This window comes from Gobio gobio (assembly GCF_949357685.1).
Source record: "Gobio gobio genome assembly, chromosome: 13".
NCBI lineage: Eukaryota > Metazoa > Chordata > Actinopteri > Cypriniformes > Gobionidae > Gobio > Gobio gobio.
In genome coordinates this window covers 47,786,255-47,810,552 of record NC_137106.1, presented here as the reverse complement: position 1 = coordinate 47,810,552, position 24,298 = coordinate 47,786,255, and the positions used below count along the sequence as shown (strand labels likewise).

The 24,298-nt window shown below is 37.6% G+C and overlaps 2 protein-coding genes across 4 annotated transcripts in view; one reads left to right on the top strand and one right to left on the bottom strand.

Annotated features, from left to right (window-relative positions):
- Positions 1 to 18,722, bottom strand: part of trappc12 (trafficking protein particle complex subunit 12) — a 76,250-nt gene extending 57,528 nt beyond the window's left edge. Inside the window, exons 1-3 of one of the 3 annotated variants that reach the window (XM_079833220.1) lie at positions 18,656 to 18,722; positions 10,177 to 11,333; positions 4,325 to 4,498 (exon numbers count right to left, since the gene is read on the bottom strand). In XM_079833220.1, the coding sequence (XP_079689346.1) occupies positions 4,325 to 4,498; positions 10,177 to 11,304 (1,302 nt within the window). In that variant the 5' untranslated portion in view covers positions 11,305 to 11,333; positions 18,656 to 18,722. The remainder of the gene's footprint in view (positions 1 to 4,324; positions 4,499 to 10,176; positions 11,334 to 18,655) is intronic. The other 2 variants (XM_079833222.1, XM_079833221.1) reach the window with 2 other exon arrangements.
- Positions 18,723 to 18,818: 96 nt separating this feature from the next.
- Positions 18,819 to 24,298, top strand: part of eipr1 (EARP complex and GARP complex interacting protein 1) — a 100,218-nt gene continuing 94,738 nt past the window's right edge. Inside the window, exons 1-2 of the mRNA XM_079833226.1 lie at positions 18,819 to 19,006; positions 19,629 to 19,712. Of these exons, the coding sequence (XP_079689352.1) occupies positions 18,965 to 19,006; positions 19,629 to 19,712 (126 nt within the window). The 5' untranslated portion in view covers positions 18,819 to 18,964. The remainder of the gene's footprint in view (positions 19,007 to 19,628; positions 19,713 to 24,298) is intronic.

The window sequence follows — 24,298 nt, the reverse complement described above, 5'->3', positions numbered from 1 at the left end:
GTGTGTATGGATGACCATGTCTGTCAGGCACCACCGAAGACCATTTTTGACCCAGGAAAAACCCTGTAAGAGGTAAAAAAATTACATAAATAATGTTGGGTTTCTCGCAGAAACCGATCGTTTCATGTCTTAAGACATCAATGTGTCGCCACGGGTTTAATAAGGATTCGTATGTCTGTGTGTTTTTCCTCTCATTGCTCTCATACTCTAAAATATCCCCATTGACATGCACTATACGACTATGACACAGCAACGGTCGAAGTTAAAAATCTTAATTTGTGTTCTACTGAAGAAACAAAGACACCTACATCTTGGATGCCCTGGGGGTAAGCAGATAAACATAAAAAAATCGTTTTTGGGTGATTTATCCCTTTAATGTAATGCCATAGATCTAAATATAAGGCAACACTTTTCACGATTAGTTAACCTTGAGAGCTGTAATAGTAAAAACGAGCTAAAAGAGGGAGTAATGCTATTTCAAATGCAAAGAGGTTAGCCAATCACAGCAGTAGGAGTTTACACTGAAGTCTCCCTGTGGACACGCCCCTTAAAACAGAGCGTTCAGAGCAGAGGGCTAAAATCAGGGTAGGAAAAATGCCTTTTCTTTATAAATTATGAAAAGCATTCTAACATTATAAGTGCACCCCAGGAAACATCATAAAACAATAAAACAACGCATTTCATGACCCCTTTAACCCATCAAAACATTTTAAGCATTTACATTTATTAATATAAGTTATATGAGATTCAGCTTACTATAATTTAAGTTGAAATGACTTGTACTTGAAGTATAGTATTTGATTATACTTCAAAAATTAAAAACAGTTTTTAAGTTGAAATATCTAATTCAAGAAGTAAAATGACTTAAGATATTAAGCTTTGTAAATTGAAAATAAAGTATTAAAATTAAGTGAGTTTATGCTTACAAAAAAGATATCTGTCAATAGGTATAGGAAAACATAATTCAAAGGAAAAACAAGATTCATAAATTCACTTAATTCTGATACATTTTTCAGACTTAATGAAAACAAGGAAAAAAAAATTTGCAGTGTAATTAATGTATACCTTGAATGCAATTTTAGTGACTTTGGATAAATGTGCCTGCCAAATGCATAAATGTGAATGTCTTTGTAAACACACACAGGGTCTTTAAGAGCGATACAATGCAGTGTCTGTGAATGCCTCACTATACACAGAGGACTAATCCTGAGTGTGTGTCTCACACACGTTTCTCTTCTTGATCTGGCCTGTGAAGTCCAGGATCTGGGGATTAGAGCTCATGCTTCTACACTACAGGCTGCCTCAAAGCTAACACTAGAGACACACAAACACACACACATGCAGTGTATCCTTGTCGTTCAGTGAAGGACGTGGGCACAGCAGGCAAGGCTGTGCGTCTCAGGCCTGTCTACATGTGTCTGACGCTTGTGTTCAGAGGTAATTCAGTGAGGCAGTAAGTTTGGGCCCCTAGGGCTACAGCTGGCACCTAATACAGCACTGCACAACACACACACACACACACACACACACACACGTGGTTTATGCGTAACTATCCATAGGTGTACCCATCACAGAACACTTTCTGCATTTTTTGAATAATAATAAAAAAAAAAAAAACGGTTTAGTATGTTTTTAAGCCATTTTGTTTATGAGGACACAGGAAGTCTACTCATAAACCATGTTTACGTTTTAATATCCATGTCATTATACACATTTGTGTCAACATATGGCTATTTTAATGGATCGATTCATAACTCTGATTCAACAATTAATTGGCATACATCAAAAATGTTGACAGAAGTCTCTCTGAGTGGCATTTTTCACATGTTGAAATGTTCTAATAAAATTACTGTATATGGAGGTAAATATTGCTGTCTATTAATGTGTTGCTGTATTGGTTCATATAAATAAATTTTCCCTTGTATTCATTTAGAGAAAAAAAGCAGGCCTTGATTATTTTAAACTAGATTTTACTTCTTGGTTGAAACATTTTGAACTTTCATAGCACCAGTGACTGTTGAGTTGAAATTATTGCAGAGTAAATACATAGATAAAAAAAAAACTAACAATATATACATTGAATAAAAAGGGTAAAAAAAATATTAAGATATAATTTAAATACACCGTGAAAAAATATATCTTTGTAAGTTGTAAATAAAACAAAGATTATTGGTGTAGTCTACATTTTGCGGCAATAAAATATTATTTCAGTCTTTCGACTTCAAAATTTCATTTTGTTACTTGCCGTTTCTTTGTAGTTATTTGTGAAATTCACTAGCAATTTCTGAGTGAACATTTTTTCTAAGTAAATCCCACATCAGGCAAATCATCAATATCAACTGTAAAATAGGTCAATGTGAGAGTTGGGATCTACACAGTTGGGATTGCTTGATGATATTTAACCGAGGAAGAGACATGTCTTGACTTCTATCATTTCAAGCAAGAACTTGTGTGGATGTCATGCGAATGTGGTCTGAGCAGAAAACTCTGTGAATTGTGTCACATAGTGGTCGTTGCTGGAGGTGGAAATATTGGTCCATCAACCTTGGGCTTATTGTAAAAAGATTTAATTCAATAACTATCCTTTTGATCTTTCATTCAAAAAATGCACAGAATTCTACCCTTTAATTGAAGAAAAAGAATTGAAAGTGGGGGGATGTCATTATGAAATAAACACGTTGGACACAATTATAGGCACCCCTAGAATTTTTATGAGTAAAGTATCTCTTAAGTATATTCCCATTCATAATTGCATTTTAGCACACCAGGGTCACTAGGAGCATGAAACTGTCCACTCATGACTTCCTGTTCCACAGGAGTATAAATATGAGGAAACACAAAGGCCAAATTCCCGTAATCATTCATCACAATGAGTAAAACCCCAGAATATAGTTCTGATGTGCAGCAAAAGATTGTTGAGCTTCACTGAAAGTGGCTGTAGGAAGATAGCTAAAGCATTGAAAATCTCCATTCCCACCATCAGTTCCAATCAACTAAAGATGTTCTGAATCTGCCTGGAGGAGGACGTGTGTCTATATCGTCCTAATGCACGAGAGGAGGAGAGTTTGAGTGGCCAAAGACTCTCCAAGATCACAGATGGAGAATCGCAGAGATTAGTTGAGTCTGGGGTCAGAAAGACTAAAATAAATGATCAATCAACCCCTACATCACCACATGTTGTTTGGGAGGGTTTCAAGAAAAATCGTCCTTGCTCATCCAGAAACAAACTCCAGCATATTCCTACATGACTGGACCTTCAGACGGGACCTGGTTCTGTGATCAGATTAAACCATAAAAAGACACCAGATGGGTTTGGTGCAAACAGGGATAAAAAAAAGTCCCCCGTGTCCACGGTTAAATATACGGCTGGATCTTTAATGTTGTGGACCTGTTTTTTTGGTGGAGGTCCTGGACATCTTGTTCTGACACATGGTATCATGGATTCTAGCAAATACCAACAGATAAAACATCAAAACCTGACGGCCTCTGCTAGAAATCTTATACTGGGCCGTGGTTGGATCTTCCATCAGGACAATGAACCAAAATAAACATCAAAATCAACACAAAAATGTGTCCCTGAGCACAAAATGAAGCTTCTGCCATGGCCGTCCCAGTCCCCTGACCTGAGAATGAGTGATGACCTGAAGAGAAGAGCTGGGAATCTGAAGGATCTGGAGAGATTCTGTAAAGAGGAATGATCTCTGATCTCTAAACTCATCAGGCATTATAGGAGAAGACTCAGAGCTGTATCTTGGGGAAAAGATATTGCAATAATTGTGGCCAACGTGAACTAGAGAAAAACATTTATTTCATAATGAGATTCCCCCCAAACTTTCAATTCTTTTACTTCAATGAAAGGTTGAATTTTGTGAATTTTTTAAATTAAAGAACAAAAGGATAAACAATGCAGATTTATTTTCACAGCCTTCTTTGCTCATATTTACCAGGGTGCCAGTATTAGTAGAGGGCACTGTATATTGTGACTGTCATACTATACTTTGATCATCTGTTCACCCCTAGTCTCAGAGAAACACTGCCACTTTACAAACTAATGTCTGGAATACATTACAGTACGAGATTTTAGCTCTGATTTTTGCCCTGACATCCAGTCCTGCAGATTTTGAACAGTCATAAAACTCAAATAGAAATAGAGACGGTGAACAAGAACACAAAGTGGAGCTCTGCCATTAATGCCACTCACCTCCAACTCTCATATTAAAATGTGTGCTGCATTCCAGCCTCAACACACAAGACACGTGTCTCTCGGCTGAAATTAGTCAAAAATTAGGACCGCATGAAGAACTGCTCATGATCTGACACTCACGATTAGTCGCTTGAGTCCTAGGAAGTCCTGCTCCACTGAGTTGGCCGAGAGCACCTGTCTCTTCATAGCTGCCTGATCGCCCAGAAAACGCTGCATGAGATCCTTCACCGCGTCGCCCTGCAAATCACAGAGATTACGTTTCTGCTTCGATTCCTGTTTCAGATCATTCCCACACTGAGGACAGTGAAACATATTGACAGATTATTATTAACTATGTCTTTACTGCCGTCTAAAGACCCCATGAAATGGACATACACTAGTTTGGGGTTGGTAAGACTTTAAGGGCCCTTTACCACCTACCTTGTTTGGTCTGGATTTTCTGACTTTTTTTAGTTTGGTCCGAATTAAAATTACAGTTGTGAAACCTCCCCCGGACCACGGTCCGGATCAAACTGAACAAAGGTTTCGTTCGTTTATAGTGTGAAAGCATTTTCTGTATCAGGGCTGGGCGATATGGCATAAAAAAAATCCCAGATTTTTTCACGCAGATTTGCGATTTAAATCGATTTTTTCCCCTTCCAACTAAAAATTCATCTGCAGATGACAAAGAAATTGTTCAAAACAAGTTAACTTTATTTTGTTTATGTAAAATATTTGCGGCTTGGTAGAACCTACCAGGGGTCCAAAACTTTCAGCATGTGAATAAACCCCGGCTATTCCACAGTATAAATGGGCACCATATCTTTTGCAATATACATATCAAAGGTTTATGAATTGATATGCAGATCAAATTAACTTTTATTAACAACAGTAATGTGCAAAAAAATATAGGGAAAATGTAAATATTCTGCTCTTATTAAATATAGGTTACCATTGTTCTTTTATAGTCTCACACTGAACTGACCGACAGCTTCAGTGACTATTAAAGGAGCTCTTCACTTGGTTTCTGGGTAATTTAGTCACAATTTGAAGGAAAGTTTTGTTATTCATGAGACTTTGTGTCCTCCTACTTTTGTCCATATATATTAGGTAGTGTATGGCTAATAAGTCAATAAGTGCTCCTCTGCTGCCATCTACTGGTTATAGTGGTAAATTAATGTCTTTTTAAAATAAAAGTGCTTGTTTGCCACAAAGAGGTTTACACATAAAAAAATTAAATTCGACTATTTCTTTCACAATACCCCTTAGATGGGTTGCTGAGCCATTACGGGAGCCCAGAGGGGAGCGTTGGCGGGTGTTAAAGAGAAAAACGATTTTTATTCAAACAAGTCGACGTAAACTACACATTCGACTTAATCGATAAAATCGATTTATCGCCCAGCCCAATTCTGTATAGTTCATACTTTCAGATAATTTTCAGGAAGTTCCTGTTTATGTTTAAATATTATGTTATTTTTAAATTTCATCTCGGCTATATTGATTATGAAAAGTGAAAAGAGGCACAATATGTCAGAAGTCAGAACTTCATTAAGTTTTGTTTTGTAGAAAGCCTTTCTTTAAAGTGCATTTTGTTTTGTATAAATTGTATTTTACATTTATTCAATGTTTCATCAGCCAATTGCCTGGATTTAATAAATGAGAAGCAAATAGGCTATAGCAGACTATAATCGTGACATTTTGATTTTAAATTCAGTTTCTTACTTGAATACTGTTAGACTTACCTGAAAAAATAAAGCAGTCTATTTCATTGGTATCTTTATTCTATTGTATTTATTTGTGCTATTGTTTGTAATTTGTTTATATTTGTTCTTATTTTATTAGTGTTTACTCGTTTTTTTAAATTCAATTTGAAATCAAGCTTCCTTGTGTTGTAAGCTTTTGCAACGCAATTAGTTAGCAAAAATGTATGAGATCAACATACGATATTGATCAACGTTTATATATAAGTTTTTATATATATATATATATATGAAAATGCTTAAAAGCTTTATCATATAAAGTGATCTCTTCAGAATACATTTTTAATTGCCTAGACTTTCAATAGACGGACAAAAAAGACATTATATTAAAAATATCTATTTGACAGTATATGCAGTGTTTTTCCCCGTGGCATCGAATATCGATACTTTTTAGGTATCGTAACGAAGTTAGAAATTCCAGTATCGTGACAACACTAGTGTAGACGACAGGCGTAACTGTAGCAAAAGTTATGCGTTTTAAAATTAAAACGTACTTGTGTAAACAGGGCCTTATTGCGTATCAAACCTAAAAATACAACAAAAACAGTCATATTTAGGCCTGTCACGATAACTACTTTTTGTTTTGCGATACATTGTCCCAGAAATAATTGCGATAAACGATATTATTGACATTTTAATACTATTTTATGCCACTGAATATATAATCCTAATATAACAGCATAATAATGCAAGTAGACCTACACACTTCCAAATGAAAACGTTTTAATTCTTTAGATCCTGGAAATTAAGGGTAAAAAATATATTATCCTAAATAAAAAAATAAAAAATGGAATAAATAGTAAATAAACATTTTCCCTTGTGAAACGGCTTTAACACTCGTCATTCTGCGTTGACATTAATATGTGCAGCGGAACAGGGGATTGCGGCTTTGAAATCGAGTCCATTTGGGCTTATTCTTTCAAACTGTCAGTAGTTAGTAGACACTATAACGCCTCAAATGGTGCCTTTTTCACCTGTAGATAACTGCTCTGTGTATGAAGGAACTGCCCGAGAAACACTTTCGCCTCCGTCACGGAAAACATACAAGATGACAGCACAATCGAGTAAAATGTTGGTGACATTCATTATCATGTAAACATAATGGGCGATATACACTCACCTAAAGGATTATTAGGAACACCATACTGTGTTTGACCCCCTTTCGCCTTCAGAACTGCCTTAATTCTACGTGGCATTGATTCAACAAGGTGCTGAAAGCATTCTTTAAAAATGTTGGCCCATATTGATAGGATAGCATCTTGCAGTTGATGGAGATTTGTGGGATGCACATCCAGGGCACGAAGCTCCCGTTCCACCACATCCCAAAGATGCTCTATTGGGTTGAGATCTGGTGACTGTGGGGGCCATTTTAGTACAGTGAACTCATTGTCATGTTCAAGAAACCAATTTGAAATGATGCGAGCTTTGTGACATGGTGCATTATCCTGCTGGAAGTAGCCATCAGAGGATGGGGACATGGTGGTCATAAAGGGATGGACATGGTCAGAAACAATGCTCAGGTAGGCTGTGGTATTTAAACGATGGCCAATTGGCACTAAGGAGCCTAAAGTGTGCCAAGAAAACATCCCCCACACCATTACACCACCACCACCAGCCTGCACAGTGGTAACAAGGCATGATGGATCCATGTTCTCATTCTGTTTACGCCAAATTCTGACTCTACCATCTGAATGTCTCAACAGAAATCGAGACTCATCAGACCAGGCAACATTTTTCCAGTCTTCAACTGTCCAATTTTGGTGAGCTCGTGCAAATTGTAGCCTCTTTTTCCTATTTGTAGTGGAGATGAGTGGTACCCGGTGGGGTCTTCTGCTGTTGTAGCCCATCCGCCTCAAGGTTGTGCGTGTCGTGGCATCACAAATGCTTTGCTGCAGACCTCGGTTGTAACGAGTGGTTATTTCAGTCAAAGTTGCTCTTCTATCAGCTTGAATCAGTCGGCCCATTCTCCTCTGACCTCTAGCACCAACAAGGCATTTTTGCCCACAGGACTGCCGCATACTGGATGTTTTTCCGTTTTCACACCATTCTTTGTAAACCCTAGAAATGGTTGTGTGTGAAAATCCCAGTAACTGAGCAGATTGTGAAATACTCAGACCGGCCCGTCTGGCACCAACAACCATGCCTAGGGGTGGGCGATATCTCGATATTTAAAATATATCGAGATATTTTTTAAACACGATATGGATTTTGACATATCGTATATATCGATATATTGTTTATATTTAATTCCGCCACTTTGCTTGTTTGCCTTCTCTGTGCTGTGGTCGCGCCCCGCCTCCTTGCTTTTGTTCCTCCTCCCCTCGCGTGTTGTCATGGCAGCGTCCGCAACCAGCTCGGAGGCTACAGAACTCGTCTTAAAAACAACTGGCTCCATTATATGGAGATACTTCGGTTTTAAGGCGTCGGACGAACAGCAGACAGATGTCTACTGCCATGAATGCCGACAGTTGGTTCTCAAACACTTGATCCAAGATACAGTTTACCTAGGCAGCATTACTTTGCGAGACAAGAACTTCCGCGACTGTACACTACGGAGAGAGAGCGGCTTGCTTGCAGGAGAAGGTTACTTACTATGCCCTTGATTTGAGTTGTTTTATTTTTGAATGAAAATTCATTATTTGCATGCGTTTTAAAGCCTTGCGCGTAGGGCACCATGCGCTTTCCCGAGCGCGCGCACTAAAAGCCTGTCAAACAAGTGATTACTGGACTAAATATTACTGCGCTAATACTGTCAAATACACACAAGGTTAACATAAACACAGTCGGTTATGTCTAAAGTGAAAGTAAAATCGGCGTGTGTTTGTATATTAGATGCGTGAAAGTCTTAAATTGACAGCAGGGCAGCCTATAGTGAACACGCTGCCGCTTGTCCTTAAAGGCACAGTTCACTCTAAAATTATGTCATTATTTACTCACTCTAATGTTGTTCCAAACCTGTATTAATTTCTTCTGTTGAACACAGACAGCTGATGGTAGCGATTGACATCCATATTATTATTTCCTACAATGGGGACCAGCAACTGTTTGGTTTCCAATATTCTTCAAAATATATGTTATGTCCAACAGAAGAAAGAACTTTATTCAGGTTTAAAACAACTTGAGCGCGAGTAATCAATGACAGAATTTTCATTTTTGAGTGGTTAATAAAATAACAAAAGACAAAGACAAAATCACTCACGGCTCTTGACTAAAAAACTAATACAGTAGCTTTAATAAGAATCAATGTATATTTTATAGGGAAGTCTATGTTGTGTTTTATTTTTACATTTATTAATTCAATTTCATACTTAAATGCAGCTGTACAGCTCTGAGCTGCCAGTGTAAATCTTTATAAATATATATTTATTTTTTATTGTACAGTACACTAGGAATGTGTACAAGTTTTTTTAAAAGTAAAGTTTTAAGTTTAAGTAACATTTTTCAAGTCTTTTAAGTAAAATAAAGAAAGAGTATTGCAATAAAAAAATAGTATTTTGTTCCTCCTTAAGCTCTTGCTGTTCGGCTAGAATAGCAAAAATCTGATGCGACTAGCCATCAGAACCGAACCGAAAACCGTGGTAAAAAAAAACAGAGGTATGTATTGAACTGTGGACTTGCTGTATTGTTGCATCCCTACTTTGTTCCTACATGAACTGCCTACCTCTTTGCACTTAAAAAAAAAAGACTTTGTGGTATTTGGCATATTTGTTTTTGCAGTAGTTTTTGGGGGGTTGTTTTTCCTGTAAAGATATCGAGATGTATATCGTATATCGAGATATAGCAAAATATATCGAGATATATTTTTTGCTCCATATCGCCCAGCCCTAACCATGCCACGCTCAAAATTGCTTAAATCCCCTTTCTTTACCATTCTGACATTCAGTTTGGAGTTCAGGAGATTGTCTTGACCAGGACCACACCCCTAAATGCATTGAAGCAACTGTCATGTGATTGGTTGATTTGATAATTGCATTAATGAGAAATTGAACAGGTGTTCCTAAAAATCCTTTAGGTGAGTGTATTGCATCACAAAGGTCATGTACATATATTGTGCGATATATCGATATATTGATTATTGCGACAGGCCTAGTCATATTGTGAAATATTATTACAATTCAAAACCTGCATGTTATTTTTGCTTGGGACACACAAAAAATATGTTAAAATAATCTTCATGCATCACATTGTTCAAATTTGACATTTGAAAAAGAAATTTTGCGAAATTGCACTGACCTGCAGGTTGTCAAACTTGAGTCCGGGCATGGCCAGCTGCTCTCTGTCTATCTGAACAGGACTGATCTGCTGTGTGGCCACTGATATCAGAACTTTCCTGGTGTCGTCTGAGGGAAGCCAGGCATCATAGCGCTTATCCAGCTCGCTGGTGATCAGAGCGCTTGCGAAAGGGTCGTCACCGCTGGAGAACACGGCCTGGAGCTTGTTCACGGGCTCCACAGGACTTACTTGCGGTTTTGCAGCCACCGGGGCGAAGTACGTGCTGGTCGGTACAGCTTCCTGAGGCGGAGATTCTGGAGTGGCGGCCGTCTTGGGCGGCTCTGCATTCGGGTTGCTGATTGATATGAAAGAGGTGGATGTGGTGAAGGAATCGAAGAAGTCCGAGGCGGGGTTGACCACGCAGTTATCGGTGAAGAACTTACTGAGGCTGGGACTGGGCTGGCACACTTGAGGGATGAGTTTGTTGGGGGTGTCTGCGCTGCTGATGGTAAAGCTTGGAGATTTTACTAGCGTGGGCTGAAAGCCGTCAGGTATCAGGGATTGTGCTTTGGATGGCACAGCCTGGCTGAAGATAGTACACACCGGGACAGGCTCCTCTTTGGGGGACGCATCCGTATTCATCTCAAGCGCCATCTCCGGAGCTTTGGGAGCCTCTGGGTTTGAGTCGTCCGGGGGAACAATTTCCCTTTTGTTTTCCGCCTGAGCAATCTTTTCCTCTTCAATCTCTTCTTCCAATAAAGGTTCTGTCGTCTCCTCAGGTTCAGCAGCATCGTCGTCTTTTCGCTCTTCTGTATCTCCATCCGGTGTTTTGGACTCGAGCACCTCCTCACCTTCACTCTGCCCTAAAAGCGAGTCGATGGGAACGACGTCCTCTTCCTCGCTGTTAGGGGAGTCTGAGATCATCACGCTCTCCATCATCTGGTCATTCAGCCTGTCTATCAAGCTCTCCGTGTGGGTGCTGTAATCCTGTGGTGAAGCAAACGCTTCGGCGTCCAGGTCGATGCTCTCCTCTTGGAAAGATGCTTCTGTTGGGTCAGTCTGGGGCGGGACGGAGGCTTCCAGCGTCTCATCTGCTCCATCTATTTCCAGTGTAACAGGCCTCTGAGCTGGACCTTCACTGCTGTCCATGACTCCAGCCTGGATGTTCCCTGTGATTCCTAGTCAAACAAAACAGAGATCAATGAATATATATTAGGGATGGGCGATATCTTATCGTTTGCGATATACCGGTAAAAATTCTCCCCACGATAAGAATTTGTCTTCCCGCAATAATAACGATAAAGCCTAGTTGATGGCGCGACCCATCCGCACAGTGCCGCCACTGGCCGTCTTGATGACTTCCGGCCACTTTGACGCTCTCGCCGGCGGCGGTGTGAACGCAGATTAAGCGTTATTACTTTATGATGGCCGCGGTGGCTGCGTTCGTCACTTTGTATAGCTGAACGGGGGTTGGAGAGAGATTTTCTTGTGGTGCCCCCGCAGCACTTGGTGTCCTACGCGCAGCGCGTGATGGGACGGCACTGAATCCGCATCTCACGTGCAGAGCGAAAACAACTATGGTGGAAGCTGCGGAAGAGTTAATAGCTAAACGAGGGGCTACCTGAGGGCAATCTGAACCATACAGATGTATTTTCACTCGCTGAGCGCTTAAGAGATTCGCTCTGTCTCAATCGATCGGTAAAGCACACTATTTATGTTCAACTCAATGAATGCGCAGTGTATTTGCCGCACATTAAACACTAGTGTGAGGCGCGCGACTGAGAGCGCTCAGTGTTTCACACACACTCAAAGAGAGAGCGAGAGCGTCTAATACCACACAGAATTGATGTGCTACATGTAAACAATATGCTTTGTTGTATTTTCCTGTAAAATAATGGCGTTTATTTGGAATTATTCAGCCTTTCATGAACAGGAAGAAACGAATGCACAAACGGGAATCTCATTGGCTGGCGTGCACCTATTACTGTGTTTTGATTTCAGCAAATCAGTTTGAATGAGCGCTGACAAAGTGATTAATATTCATGAACCCAGAAGCTCATTATTCCTTAGTCCAGTTTATTTTTATTAGTAGAAGAATTCGTGGTTTTATTATCTTATCAACTCAAATTACTGAAGTTCTATCATTAAATCATTATTTTCAACTTTTTTGTAATCTGAAGACATTTTTGGGATAATTACTTTAGCTGTTTCTGCTATTTTTACCACTGTTTGCACCATGAGTGTATGAATAAATACATAATCAGTTTACATGTAAAACTTGTCATTGATTTGAATTATTATTGTTTGTATTGTGTGGTGTTTTTCAGCACAGTTGCACTATTTAAACATTACCTGCACTTTTACAGAAGACAATTATATCTGCAACTTTTCCATTTCTGAAAAGGCTGGTGTGGAATTTTAAATAAATAAATAAATATATATAAAATATATAATATATTATAGGAGCCTATTTGATGTAAGGTACGTTTTACTAGATCATTGTTTGTTTTTCTGAGTCTCTCAAGAATGCTTGCAGCTTTCACTTGTATCCAAAAACATGTGGAATGATACTACATTTATCGTCATTGATATTGTTATCGCAATAAATACTAGAAAATATCGGGATACATTTTTAAGTCCATATCGCCCATCCCTAATATATATAGACACATTAAAACACCCTTGTGAAAAAGAAGTACACTTTAGCATTCTTATTACGGTATAACATATTTAAAAGTGAACTGAATGTAATGCTTTCAGACACTGCATCATATTTTTAATTTAATAAAAATGTATTATAGTTTAAATTTATACTAAATGCAATTAGCTGAGTGTTTCTACGACCTACTTAAGTAGGACTTGTAGGGTCACCAGTGATTTAGCATTAAGCTTTGTAAGAAACCCTAGCCTGACGTCGTCATACTCAATTCTAGTCAGAATATGAGTCTGATTCTGCTCCGTTGGGCTGTGATTATGGGGCGTGTTTCAACCGAGCCAGGAAAAACCTCAATTGGATAGACCTAGAACCAATCAGAGCAACGGAGCCACGCATAACGTTGGTTGTCAAATGTCAACAGAACTCAACTGCACAGTGTTGCCATGTCTGCGGGTTGAAGCGACCCCAATTATGTGATATACAGACCCAGGAATGCGAATTTTAGCTACCAGCCCTGCCAAAATAACACATATGTTACCCCCCAAATGCCATTTGTTTCCCGGAGAACCCCCCCGGAAAGCTATTGGGCTTGTTTTTGGCTAGTTTTGAGTATCAATTGCCAATTGGGCGGGTTTTGTTGTAAAAACTTGGCAACCCTGTCACGCACGCTGGAATAAGTTACGTTAGAAGAAGAAGATGAGTGTAAACGATCTTTGCCGGTGTTGTACAAAAAGAATTTAAGGATACACAGAGTACTTACCAACACGATCATCATTTCTGAGAGAAATAGTAAAGGTGAATGCATATACGAACAAGTTCTCCGTTTAGGATTAGAATAAAATCAACCCAAGCGCCTTTGATGACGTGGATGATTACGTTACTGTTTATCATCTGTCCATCATCGTCTAAAGCCCGTCCTGACAATTTCATTGGATAATTACTTCTCTATGGAGAAAGTCCAGACCGAACTGCCCGAGCACAATTGTTGTGTGCGGGGCTAAGTTCGGCTGGCATCCAGGCTATAGAAACCCGGGAGTATATTCGAATTATGTTACACCCACTCTTTCATCCACATGAGCCAAAAATACATTTTCTGGCTTTTCTCAGTATAGAAGGCACCAAATTCAAAAATAATTTCACATTTCTACTGCATAAATGACCCAGTTTAAATACACATTCATCTTCCCAGCGCTGATGTACCACTTTAAGTACAAATTTATATGTAATTTTATAATTATTAGTATTTTGTCTTTGAAATATGGTTAAAGTGCACTGCTGAATGTATTGACAAGCATGTATGATAAATGCCATACTTTAAAGGGATAGTTCACCCAAAAATTACAATTCTGTCTTCATGTACTCAACCTCAAATTGTTCCAAACCTGTATGAGTTTCTTTGTTCTGCTGAACACAAAAGAAGATATTTAGAAGAATGTTTGTAACAAAGCAGATAGAGCAACTATTGACTACCATAGCAGGGAAAAAAATACTATGGTAGTCAATAGTTGCTCGCTATCTGCTTGGTTACAACCATTCTTCTAAATATCTTCTTTTGTGTTCAGCAGAACAAAGAAACTCATACAGGTTTGGAACATCATGAGGGTGAGTAAATGAAGACAGAATTTTCATTTTTGGGTGAACTATCCCTTTAATGCCATTCCTTTTGAAACTTGTTTGTTATGTATTTAAATATATTAAAGTGGTACTTCACAGCTGGAAAGATGAATGTGTATTTAAACTGGGTCATTTATGTAGTAGAAATGTGAAATTATTTTAGAAGTTGGTGCCTTCTAGACTGAGAAAAGACAGGAAATGTATTTTTGTCTCATGTGGATGAAAGACAACAACTCCCAGAATGCACTTGCTTCGCTGCCCTACGAGGCCACTCCCAAGCCACGCCTACCGGTTACATCTCTTGCCCACCGAGGCACCGCCCCACCGTCATTTTGATTGTTAAAGTAATAAAATCATTTAGTTCAGTTAGAGAACAGACACTACAGTTAAAAACTGAATGTATCAGCTCAATACAGCACGAGCCGAACGAGAGTCACAGCACAAACACAGCAGGAGTCAGATCTCATTCATCAGAGAGGGAGGAGATGACAGATCAGATGATCGCGGAAGATTGTTTTCAAAGCAAAATGTAAAAGCTCCTATTTAAGTGAGTTTGTCATTGTACTGTTTTGTTGTTGTGTTTCTCATTAAGAATAATAGGCTAATGAACGCACATTTCAAGCAACCCGCCCCCGAATTGGTGCTAATTCTAAACCGAAACTAAAATGGGCTGCATTGTCATTCATTCACAGCCTCACATTCATTCACGGTGTGTGTCCAGTCTGACGTGTTTTCAGTTCATGCCTGTGGAAGCTTAACTTTCATAGAAATTCATTCAGAACACTATGAATGTTACGTTTACATTTATGCATTTCACAGACGCTTTTATCCAAAGTGACTTACAACTTGGGAGTACAGGAAGAGTCGAGTAAGTGCAACAAGTGCCTGAAATACTGAGTCCATGTACATTGCTCAGTGTAGCACAGGCTAGAGTAGGGAGGGGAAAAGGGAAGAAAGAGGAAAAGAAAGGTGTTTTTTTATTATTTTTTTATTATGAGGAATAATTCATACATGCATGTTGTATGTATGAATTATTGTATGAATTATTGTTATGAATATCCGAGCGGCAGTCTGTGTCTTACATTCTGTGAGTGAGATCCCGCCCATATTGAAAACATGCAGAACTAGCTCTACTATTGGCTGTAGTCTCTAGCCTCTGGCCAAAAAATCCTCTGATGACGCAAAACGATGATATTTGCGTAATCTGAGGATTTTATCCAGACATAAAATACATAAATCTCTCGTCTCAGGGGGATATGAGGGGGGGAAGCCTGATCATTTGAATATACTACCGGGTTTGAATCACTGAAGTAACCCTTTAAATAAACATTTAAATATTTGTAATGACAAATTTGTAACGAGATTGCACTTTGATTTTTGAGATGATTTTCTTTTTCCTAAAAATGTTATTCGCATTGGATTCAAACTTGCTGACTTCGCTCACACAGGGTATAACCACTTCTCAAAAGTTTGGGGACATTTTTTGTACTTTTTTTTAGATTTTTTCCCCCCACCTTGTCACACCTGTGGTGTTCCTGGTCAAAAGTGAGAGGCCTAAAAAAATAGCTCATAAATCTCTCGTTATGCTATATCAATATCATCACCAAATATTGTGTTCAATCCTTTTGTCAACATGTTTTCTATCAATTCGAACAGGTTTTGTATTTCTTTTTGAAACTGACTGATTGTAGGCCTCAATGATCTGAGCATATTGGTCAAAAATGACCATCCACTGAAAATGAATGGGGAGATCGAAAATAAGAGAAACATTTAGTGTTCAGGAGCATGTTCACATTTACATGTGTACTTGCAAAGATAAAGGCCTCGGACCTGTGCATGCGTGGACGCACGCACGCACGCACGCACGCGCGCACGCGCACGCGCACGCGCACGCGCACGCGCACGCGCACACGCACACGCACACGCACACGCACACGCACACGCACACGCACACGCACACGCACACGCACACGCACACGCACACGCACACGCACACACACACACACACACACACACACACACACACACACACACACAAAAACTATTTTGAGTATTACAGGCTTTCTTTTTCACAAAGAAAACTTATCCTCAGATCAGATCAATCAGTTTAAAAAAATAAAATATATGATGACAATATAGCATAACGAGATGCAATATCTTTGTGGACCGGTCATTTTTGACCCAGAACACCAAGTGTGACCATTTTGTACAAAATAAAAGCATTTCAAAACAAACTTCCTAGTTAACAATAAATCACACTAGTGTGATAAACAGTGCCTTTTTTCATATTTTATTTAATATTGACAATATTATCCACAAATACTGCTTTTTTTCACTCAAACACTGAGGTGCATAAGCGCAGATCAATGAGGCCTACGATCAATCAGATTAAAACGAAATACAAAACCCGTCCTAATTGCTAATTGAAAGAAAAAAAGTCGACAAAAACAATATTTGACGTTAATATCCTCCTGGGACCCACGGATAGACTTTTGTCCATTGTATTGGACATTATATTTTAGTGAATTTCTCTAATATAATACATGTCACATGTCACAGTCTGGATGTCCGGTAAAGAGCACATTCGGGGCTTTGCAGAGATACCAAATGTTTAGAGGTTTCACCATGACAGAAACTTCTTCTTAGTCTTTAAAAACGGCTGACACTAATGTTTAGCACTCTTATGGAAATATGATAATATTTTTTAATTATAATTTAAATCTGATTAATTTTCAAATTGTTTGTTATAAATCGACATCTCAGGAAAATGTTAAGGGGGTTTCTAATGAAAATATGACTTTGTGTTACAGAACATGGCATTGATTTCATAAATGTCCACTGTAGTGGACGCCAGCTTTTTAATAAACATTAAATCATGTTTATCAGGCATTTTGGAGACACAACAAGTCAATAGGGAAAGAAATTACATATCAATATTCCTATGAAATATTAGATATTACTATGAAAATGTTGCCAATTATCACTCCCATTATTACACTTCTATTTTCATTACATGTTGCACCAAGAACACATTAATATGCAAATTAGATGCAGCGTATGGATACATTGTATTGAATGGGAAAATCCAAGTATGGCCATTTTTACCCACATGGTATATCAATGCATTTCGTTATATCTTTCATAACATAGTTCAGAATCATCTTTAAACAAAGTTTGTTTAAAAAAAACCTAAAAATTGGTGAATTAAAAATAAATTCCATTGTTTTTGCCTATATATGCAATTTCATGTCATTTGTTTTTTTAAACAACTCAGTCCTGGTGTCAACTACAGAGGACATATCATAACATATGAATAAAATATCATTTTTCAAAAATGTCCCCCCCGCCCCATTTTTTTCTTATGCTCTAAACAATGTAATGACATGAGAAAATACTAAATTCCAAACACTTTTTTTTCTGGGTCCCAGGAGGATACAGCACAACGACTGATTTACAAGCTTTTTAACACAGCACAAGGGTTAAAATATATTCAATTTAAATGTAATGTTGAATAACAAACTACAGTTAAAATTATAATTAAGTACTTTACATGTGCTTAGTATGTTAGCCAACATTAAAATGAATGAACTTCTTTAAAGCACAACAAGCTTATTAAAGCATAATGATTTAAAATGTACTAAACATTTAGATTTGACATAATTCATTACAAACTGCACTTTTTAAAGCATACTTAAGTCATGAAAGTGTACTCTCTTTGGTACTTCATTAATATTATTATTATATTATCTGCAAGAATTTTTTTTTTTTTAAATTTGCTGTTAAGATACACTACAAGCACACTTCTCTTTCACAGGGTCATTATTAATGTGTTTCTCAGTTTTTTGTTAAATAATCTGGAGTTTGTGAAATAATACTTATGCAATTCCAAATCAAAAGACTAGATAATATGATTTGACAACAAGCCTTTTTAAATCAAACCATTGAACCTTTTTCGTTTCCAAATAATAAGAATTACAGAATGTCAACTCTATGGATTCATTATATAAATGATGATAGAAATCAAAACATGTTAGAATAGAATTATTATGACTACAATACAGTTTATCAATAATATGCTTCATGTCTGAAGAGCTCTGTAGCAACAACACGAATGTAGACTAAAAGGCAATAACCGTTGAATTGACATTTAGGAGACCGTCTTATTCTTCACAATACTTACGCACAGAGAGAAAATTATATTATAATAAAGCAGTAAAAACATGACTTTACCTTCAGTGAAATGAACGCTCTGATGACAGCAGTGTAAACACACGCATGCGCACTGACATAAGAAGAGAACTACGGTGTGCGAAAGTTGTCAAACATCCACGCTACGGAGGAGGCTGGTATTCTCGAAAAACACTTCCGTTCATAAAACACAGCGCACCGACTCACAGAGAACAGCGTTACGTGAGATCCCGTACGCCGTTTGCGTAAATTCCATTTTACTTTCGCGGAACTGCTGTACATGTCATTAGTATTTGATAAACAAGAGAATACTCTGAATTAAATCATAAATGAATAAATGAATGACTGAAGATGGAGGATGACGCACCGGTTATTTATGGCCTGGAGTTTCAGGTACCGTAGCTCTGTTTACCTTTTCATTTCCTTTACACAACACACTCTCATATAGATACATTATGAACTGGCACCTGTGTTTCACTGTTGTAATAATTACTCGTTTGATATCAGATGGTTATTAAAACATCTTTACATGGCAAATTGAGAGATATGTTCCATTCCATATCTATCACACAGTGTATAAGTATGGAATCAGATGATAATATACCATATCAGTTACATGTAAGTATATGTATAAATGATTGCCATATTCATATTTCATATGCCATGGAAAAAATAAAAGAGATGGTGCTTATTACTAAATTATACTACTATAAACACACACACACACACACACACACACACACACACACACACACACACACACACACACACACACACACACACACACATATATATATATATATATATATATATATATATATATATATATATATATATATATATATATATATATATATATATATATATATATATATATAAAACATACTTATGATGCCCAAAATGTAGCCTAGGTAGGTAGCAGCTCACATTTTGTGTCATATATGTATTGTATTTTCTTGTATTTTGGCTGTTTATGATTAATGCATCGGCTGTCGTCTTCTCCGCATGTTTTCAGGCGCGTGCCCTGACAGCTCAGACAGCTGAGACAGATGCCATCAGGTTTCTAGTGGGCACACAGTCACTCAAATTTGATAACCAGGTGAGTGAATGTACACATGGGATTGTGTATGCTGTAAATGTATCTTGAATCCTCATATTTGCTATAATGATGTCAATGCCGATGTCACATGGGGTGAATTCAGGTTGATAGGGACACTTTCTCAATGGCAGAATGTGTCCCAGTTCACCCCGGACTCTTTAGAGCAGGTTTCTGAATGAGTCTGTTTCATATTTATTGTTAATAACACACTAATGTTAGGACGATACCAAAGAAACACAGCACAACAAAATATCTGAATCTGTCATGGCAGGTTAGGAGCAAATCCCAGATTAACATGTAAGGGGAAGTGCTTATTACTTGTATTTTTGTTAGATCAGCGCTTGTTAGGACACAGTACCAGTTTTACTGCATGTCAAGGTGTAATTCATGACTACAACAACTGTTTATACACCACTGCAGAATCTTTCAGATGTTTAGCATTAAAAAAAAGACAAAAATATAATAATTTAAGATAAATAATCTTATAAAAAATAATTAATAAATGAAATAATAGCTAAACAAGGAAATTATTTGATTAACAATAAGATTAATAATGAATAAGATCATACATTGGTCATCAAAAGCCATAAATTATAGCTATTATTATAATAAATAATACGATCTATAATATAATACAATAATATAATTGTCACGTTCTGTTGGTGTTTAGTTCCCTTTGTTCTAGTTTCCCTCCAGAGATTAGTTACCATGGACATTCATCAACGAGCACACATCTGTAGTTCATCACCATGTCTAAGTTCCTCATTTCCTTTCATTCTTTGTCCGGTATTGTTTGTGTTGCTTTGTTAGCACACTCACGTTATCTGCTCATTTATGGATTTGGTTTGTTTCATATAATAAATACCTTTTTGGAACCGTTCTCATCTTTCTTGGGACTAAATGATACAGAATACAGGACCTTAAATGTTAAAATGGAGATTGCCGTCATAAACGTGGCTCCCACAGGGAGCGTTCATAGACCCAACATGGCCATGATTTTCATTTTCAAGGAGGTACACTGTAAAACGTAATAAGTTGACTTTACTTAGAAAAAGTGAGGAAACCGATTGCCTTAAAATTTTCAAGTAAAGCAGCGTATTATTTTTTTGTCGGCAAAACTTAACAAAATTTGTACAGAAAACTTGTTAATGAAGTATACTTAACTCAAAATTGTTAGTTATGTTAACTTGTTATTAGTGCTCACATTACTAGGAAAATATTAGGAAACCGATTGCCTTAAAATTCTCAAGTAAGCTGAACTTCAAAAAATAAGTGAAGACAAAAAGCAACAACTGAACTCCATTCAACACTTATTTATTACTTATCAATAGTCTACAGGTGCTACACTGTAAAAACAATTAAGTAAGCATTACTTTACATTCTTACTTAAACCGTTTAAGTTTTGTCAACTTAATTCTATCTGGGATCTGAGGAAGTGTACTCCCAGAGTGCATTGTGGCATGAATAAATTAATTGCTTCGTTTTACTATTTTTAGCTTTATTTTACTATTTGTCTTTTGTCAGTATAACCCGAATAATGACAGCAAGTAAAATAGTAAAGGTCGTATTAATAATAATAAAAAATAAAGAAAGAAATAAAACAAAAATTCCTTGTTACCATTGTTGTGTTCTGCATGCTGAATGTTGAAGTCTGTGTGTGACACACTCAAGCATGGTCAAATGATATTGTGACAAATATAGAGGGATTATATCAACTCAATTAAAAGGTTATGCCATAAATATTAGCAAAAATAATGTTAAAAGATCATTATTTGACATTAAATATAGTTATGTTGTATATCATTAATGGACAAATATTTTATATACAGTGAGGAAAATAAGTATTTGAACACCCTGCTATTTTGCAAGTTCTCCCACTCAGAAATCATGGAGGGGTCTGAAATTGTCATCGTGTCCACTGTGAGAGACATAATCTAAAAAAACGAATCCAGAAATCACAATGAATCATTTTTTAACTATTTATTTGTATGATACAGCTGCAAATAAGTATTTGAACACCTGTCTATCAACTAGAATTCTGACCCTCAAAGACCTGTTAGTCTGCCTTTAAAATGTCCACCTCCACTCCATTTATTATCCTAAATTAGATGCACCTGTTTGAGGTCGTTAACTGCATAAAGACACCTGTCCACCCCATACAATCAGTAATAATCCATCTACTAACATGGCCAAGACCAAAGAGCTGTCCAAAGACACTAGAGACAAAATTGTACACCTCCACAAGGCTGGAAAAGGCTACGGGGAAATTGCCAAGCAGCTTGGTGAAAAAAGGTCCACTGTTGGAGCAATCATTAGAAAATGGAAGAAGCTAAACATAACTGTCAATCTCCCTCGGACTGGGGCTCCATGCAAGATCTCACCTCGTGGGGTCTCAATGATCCTAAGAAAGGTGAGAAATCAGCCCAGAACTACACGGGAGGAGCAGGTCAATGACCTGAAAAGAGCTGGGACCACCGTTTCCAAGGTTACTGTTGGTAATACACTAAGACGTCATGGTTTGAAATCATACATGGCACGGAAGGTTCCCCTGCTTAAACCAGCACATGTCCAGGCCCGTAAGTTTGCTAATGACCATTTGGATGATCCAGAGGAGTCATGGGAGAAAGTCATTTGGTCAGATGAGACCGTGTTTCTCAGCGACAGGCCAGAAACCTGACTGATCTAGAGAAGATCTGTGTGGAGGAGTGGGCCAAAATCCCTCCTGCAGTGTGTGCAAACCTGGTGAAAAACTACAGGAAACGTTTGACCTCTGTAATTGCAAACAAAGGCTACTGTACCAAATATTAACATTGATTTTCTCAGGTGTTCAAATACTTATTTGCAGCTGCATCAAACAAATAAATAGTTAAAAAATCATACATTGTGATTTCTGGATTTTTTTATTTAGATTATGTCTCTCACAGTGGACATGACAATTTCAGACCCCTCCATGATTTCTAAGTGGGAGAACTTGCAAAATAGCAGGGTGTTCAAATACTTATTTTCTTCACTGTATATATTACTTCCCTTCTTTTGAAATCATACAACTATGATTTCTTGTTGCATTGCTGCATTAATAGGACGTTAATTACTATAATATGAATGAAGTTCCAAGTGTCTAACCAAAGGGAACACTAATCACAATTATGGTGAGAGGAAGTGGAGAAAATGGGTGATAAGTTTATACAAAATTGCACCACCTCAAAAACACTTTGCCCGCCCGCCCGTCTGCCTGCTTGTTTTTTTGCTTTGGCAAAATGGTACTCAAACCAGTCAAATAGTTCAGATTACTTAATTGTTTTAAGTAAGTTCAACAAATTATTGGACATTAAGTTAAGTTTACTAAAAAAGTCTTAGTAAGAACAACTGTTGGATTTTACAGTGACCTGGAGGAGTACGTTGAGTTTAAAAAAAAAAAAAACATTTCCCTATAAAGTAACACCTACCTAAACGATGATGACTCGACAACAGAAAAGGGGTGCAACCCTTTGACTATGAACGCTGTGATCGACCTGTGACACTCCTCAATTTCTTTTTGTGTGAGCTTTCCGTTCGAAGCGAGGGAGAATGGTGTCTCAAACGCAACATTTTGTGGAGTTATCACCGTACTAGTGTCGGCTAATGAAGGGATGCACAATGAATCAAACACTGTGCATTATTTTATTTCGACGTGGTGAACCAACCGCAGATGCTTAGACATGTTGGTCGTGACACCTTGCTTGCAACATATTAGATTATTACAATAATTACACTTAGCTTTGTCTTTGTGGCCACACTTTTGAGCGCTTCCCACGGTTTATCTTGTAAACTGATGTTTAGATTACCACGTAAAGTCCTGGCAGATTAGATGTGCGGAAGGTCCTGGCAGATTTCCAGGTGGAAGAAAATGCTCTCAGGAATCGAAAAGAGGAATCTAAATTTTTATTTTATAACAAGTATCCGATTCTTAATCTTAAGTATCCGATTCCAGAATCGGAATCGATTTTCGATTCCCAACCCTAACTGCATGTCCTGGTTTCGGCCTCATCACCTGCTGCAGTCATGAACTCATCTCATAAATCAAATTTAGCAAATTTTGCTAATGCACGTAAAGTATCACATAAAGTAGCCTTGTTGACAAGTTTGGGTAAGTAAAGGCAAAACACACAATATATAGTACCTTCAATGACCAAATATGGCAAATGCAATATCACTTCTTTATAGCAGAAGCAAACTTCTGCAGAAAAAGTTAGGTGCCATGCAAAATGTAATGTGTAACTACATTACTCATCAGAAATGTATTGGAGTAAAAAGTACATTTACTTATTCGTAAATGTAGTCAAGTAGAGAGTAAAAGTTGCTTATATATTTGATACTCTACATATTTAGCCAAAAGGATACTTAAGTACAGTAACTAATTACATTTACTCAAATACTTTACACCACTGGTTTCAGGCGGTCACGCTCACGGACCATTGGCTGAATGTCTGAGGCATTTGGCATACTTATCTGGAAACACTTCAGGAGTTTCGAAGTCGTCATCTGATTGGTTGAATTCTACAGAATGTTCACGAGACTTGTGTGTTGTGTTCTTTAACGGTCCGCCT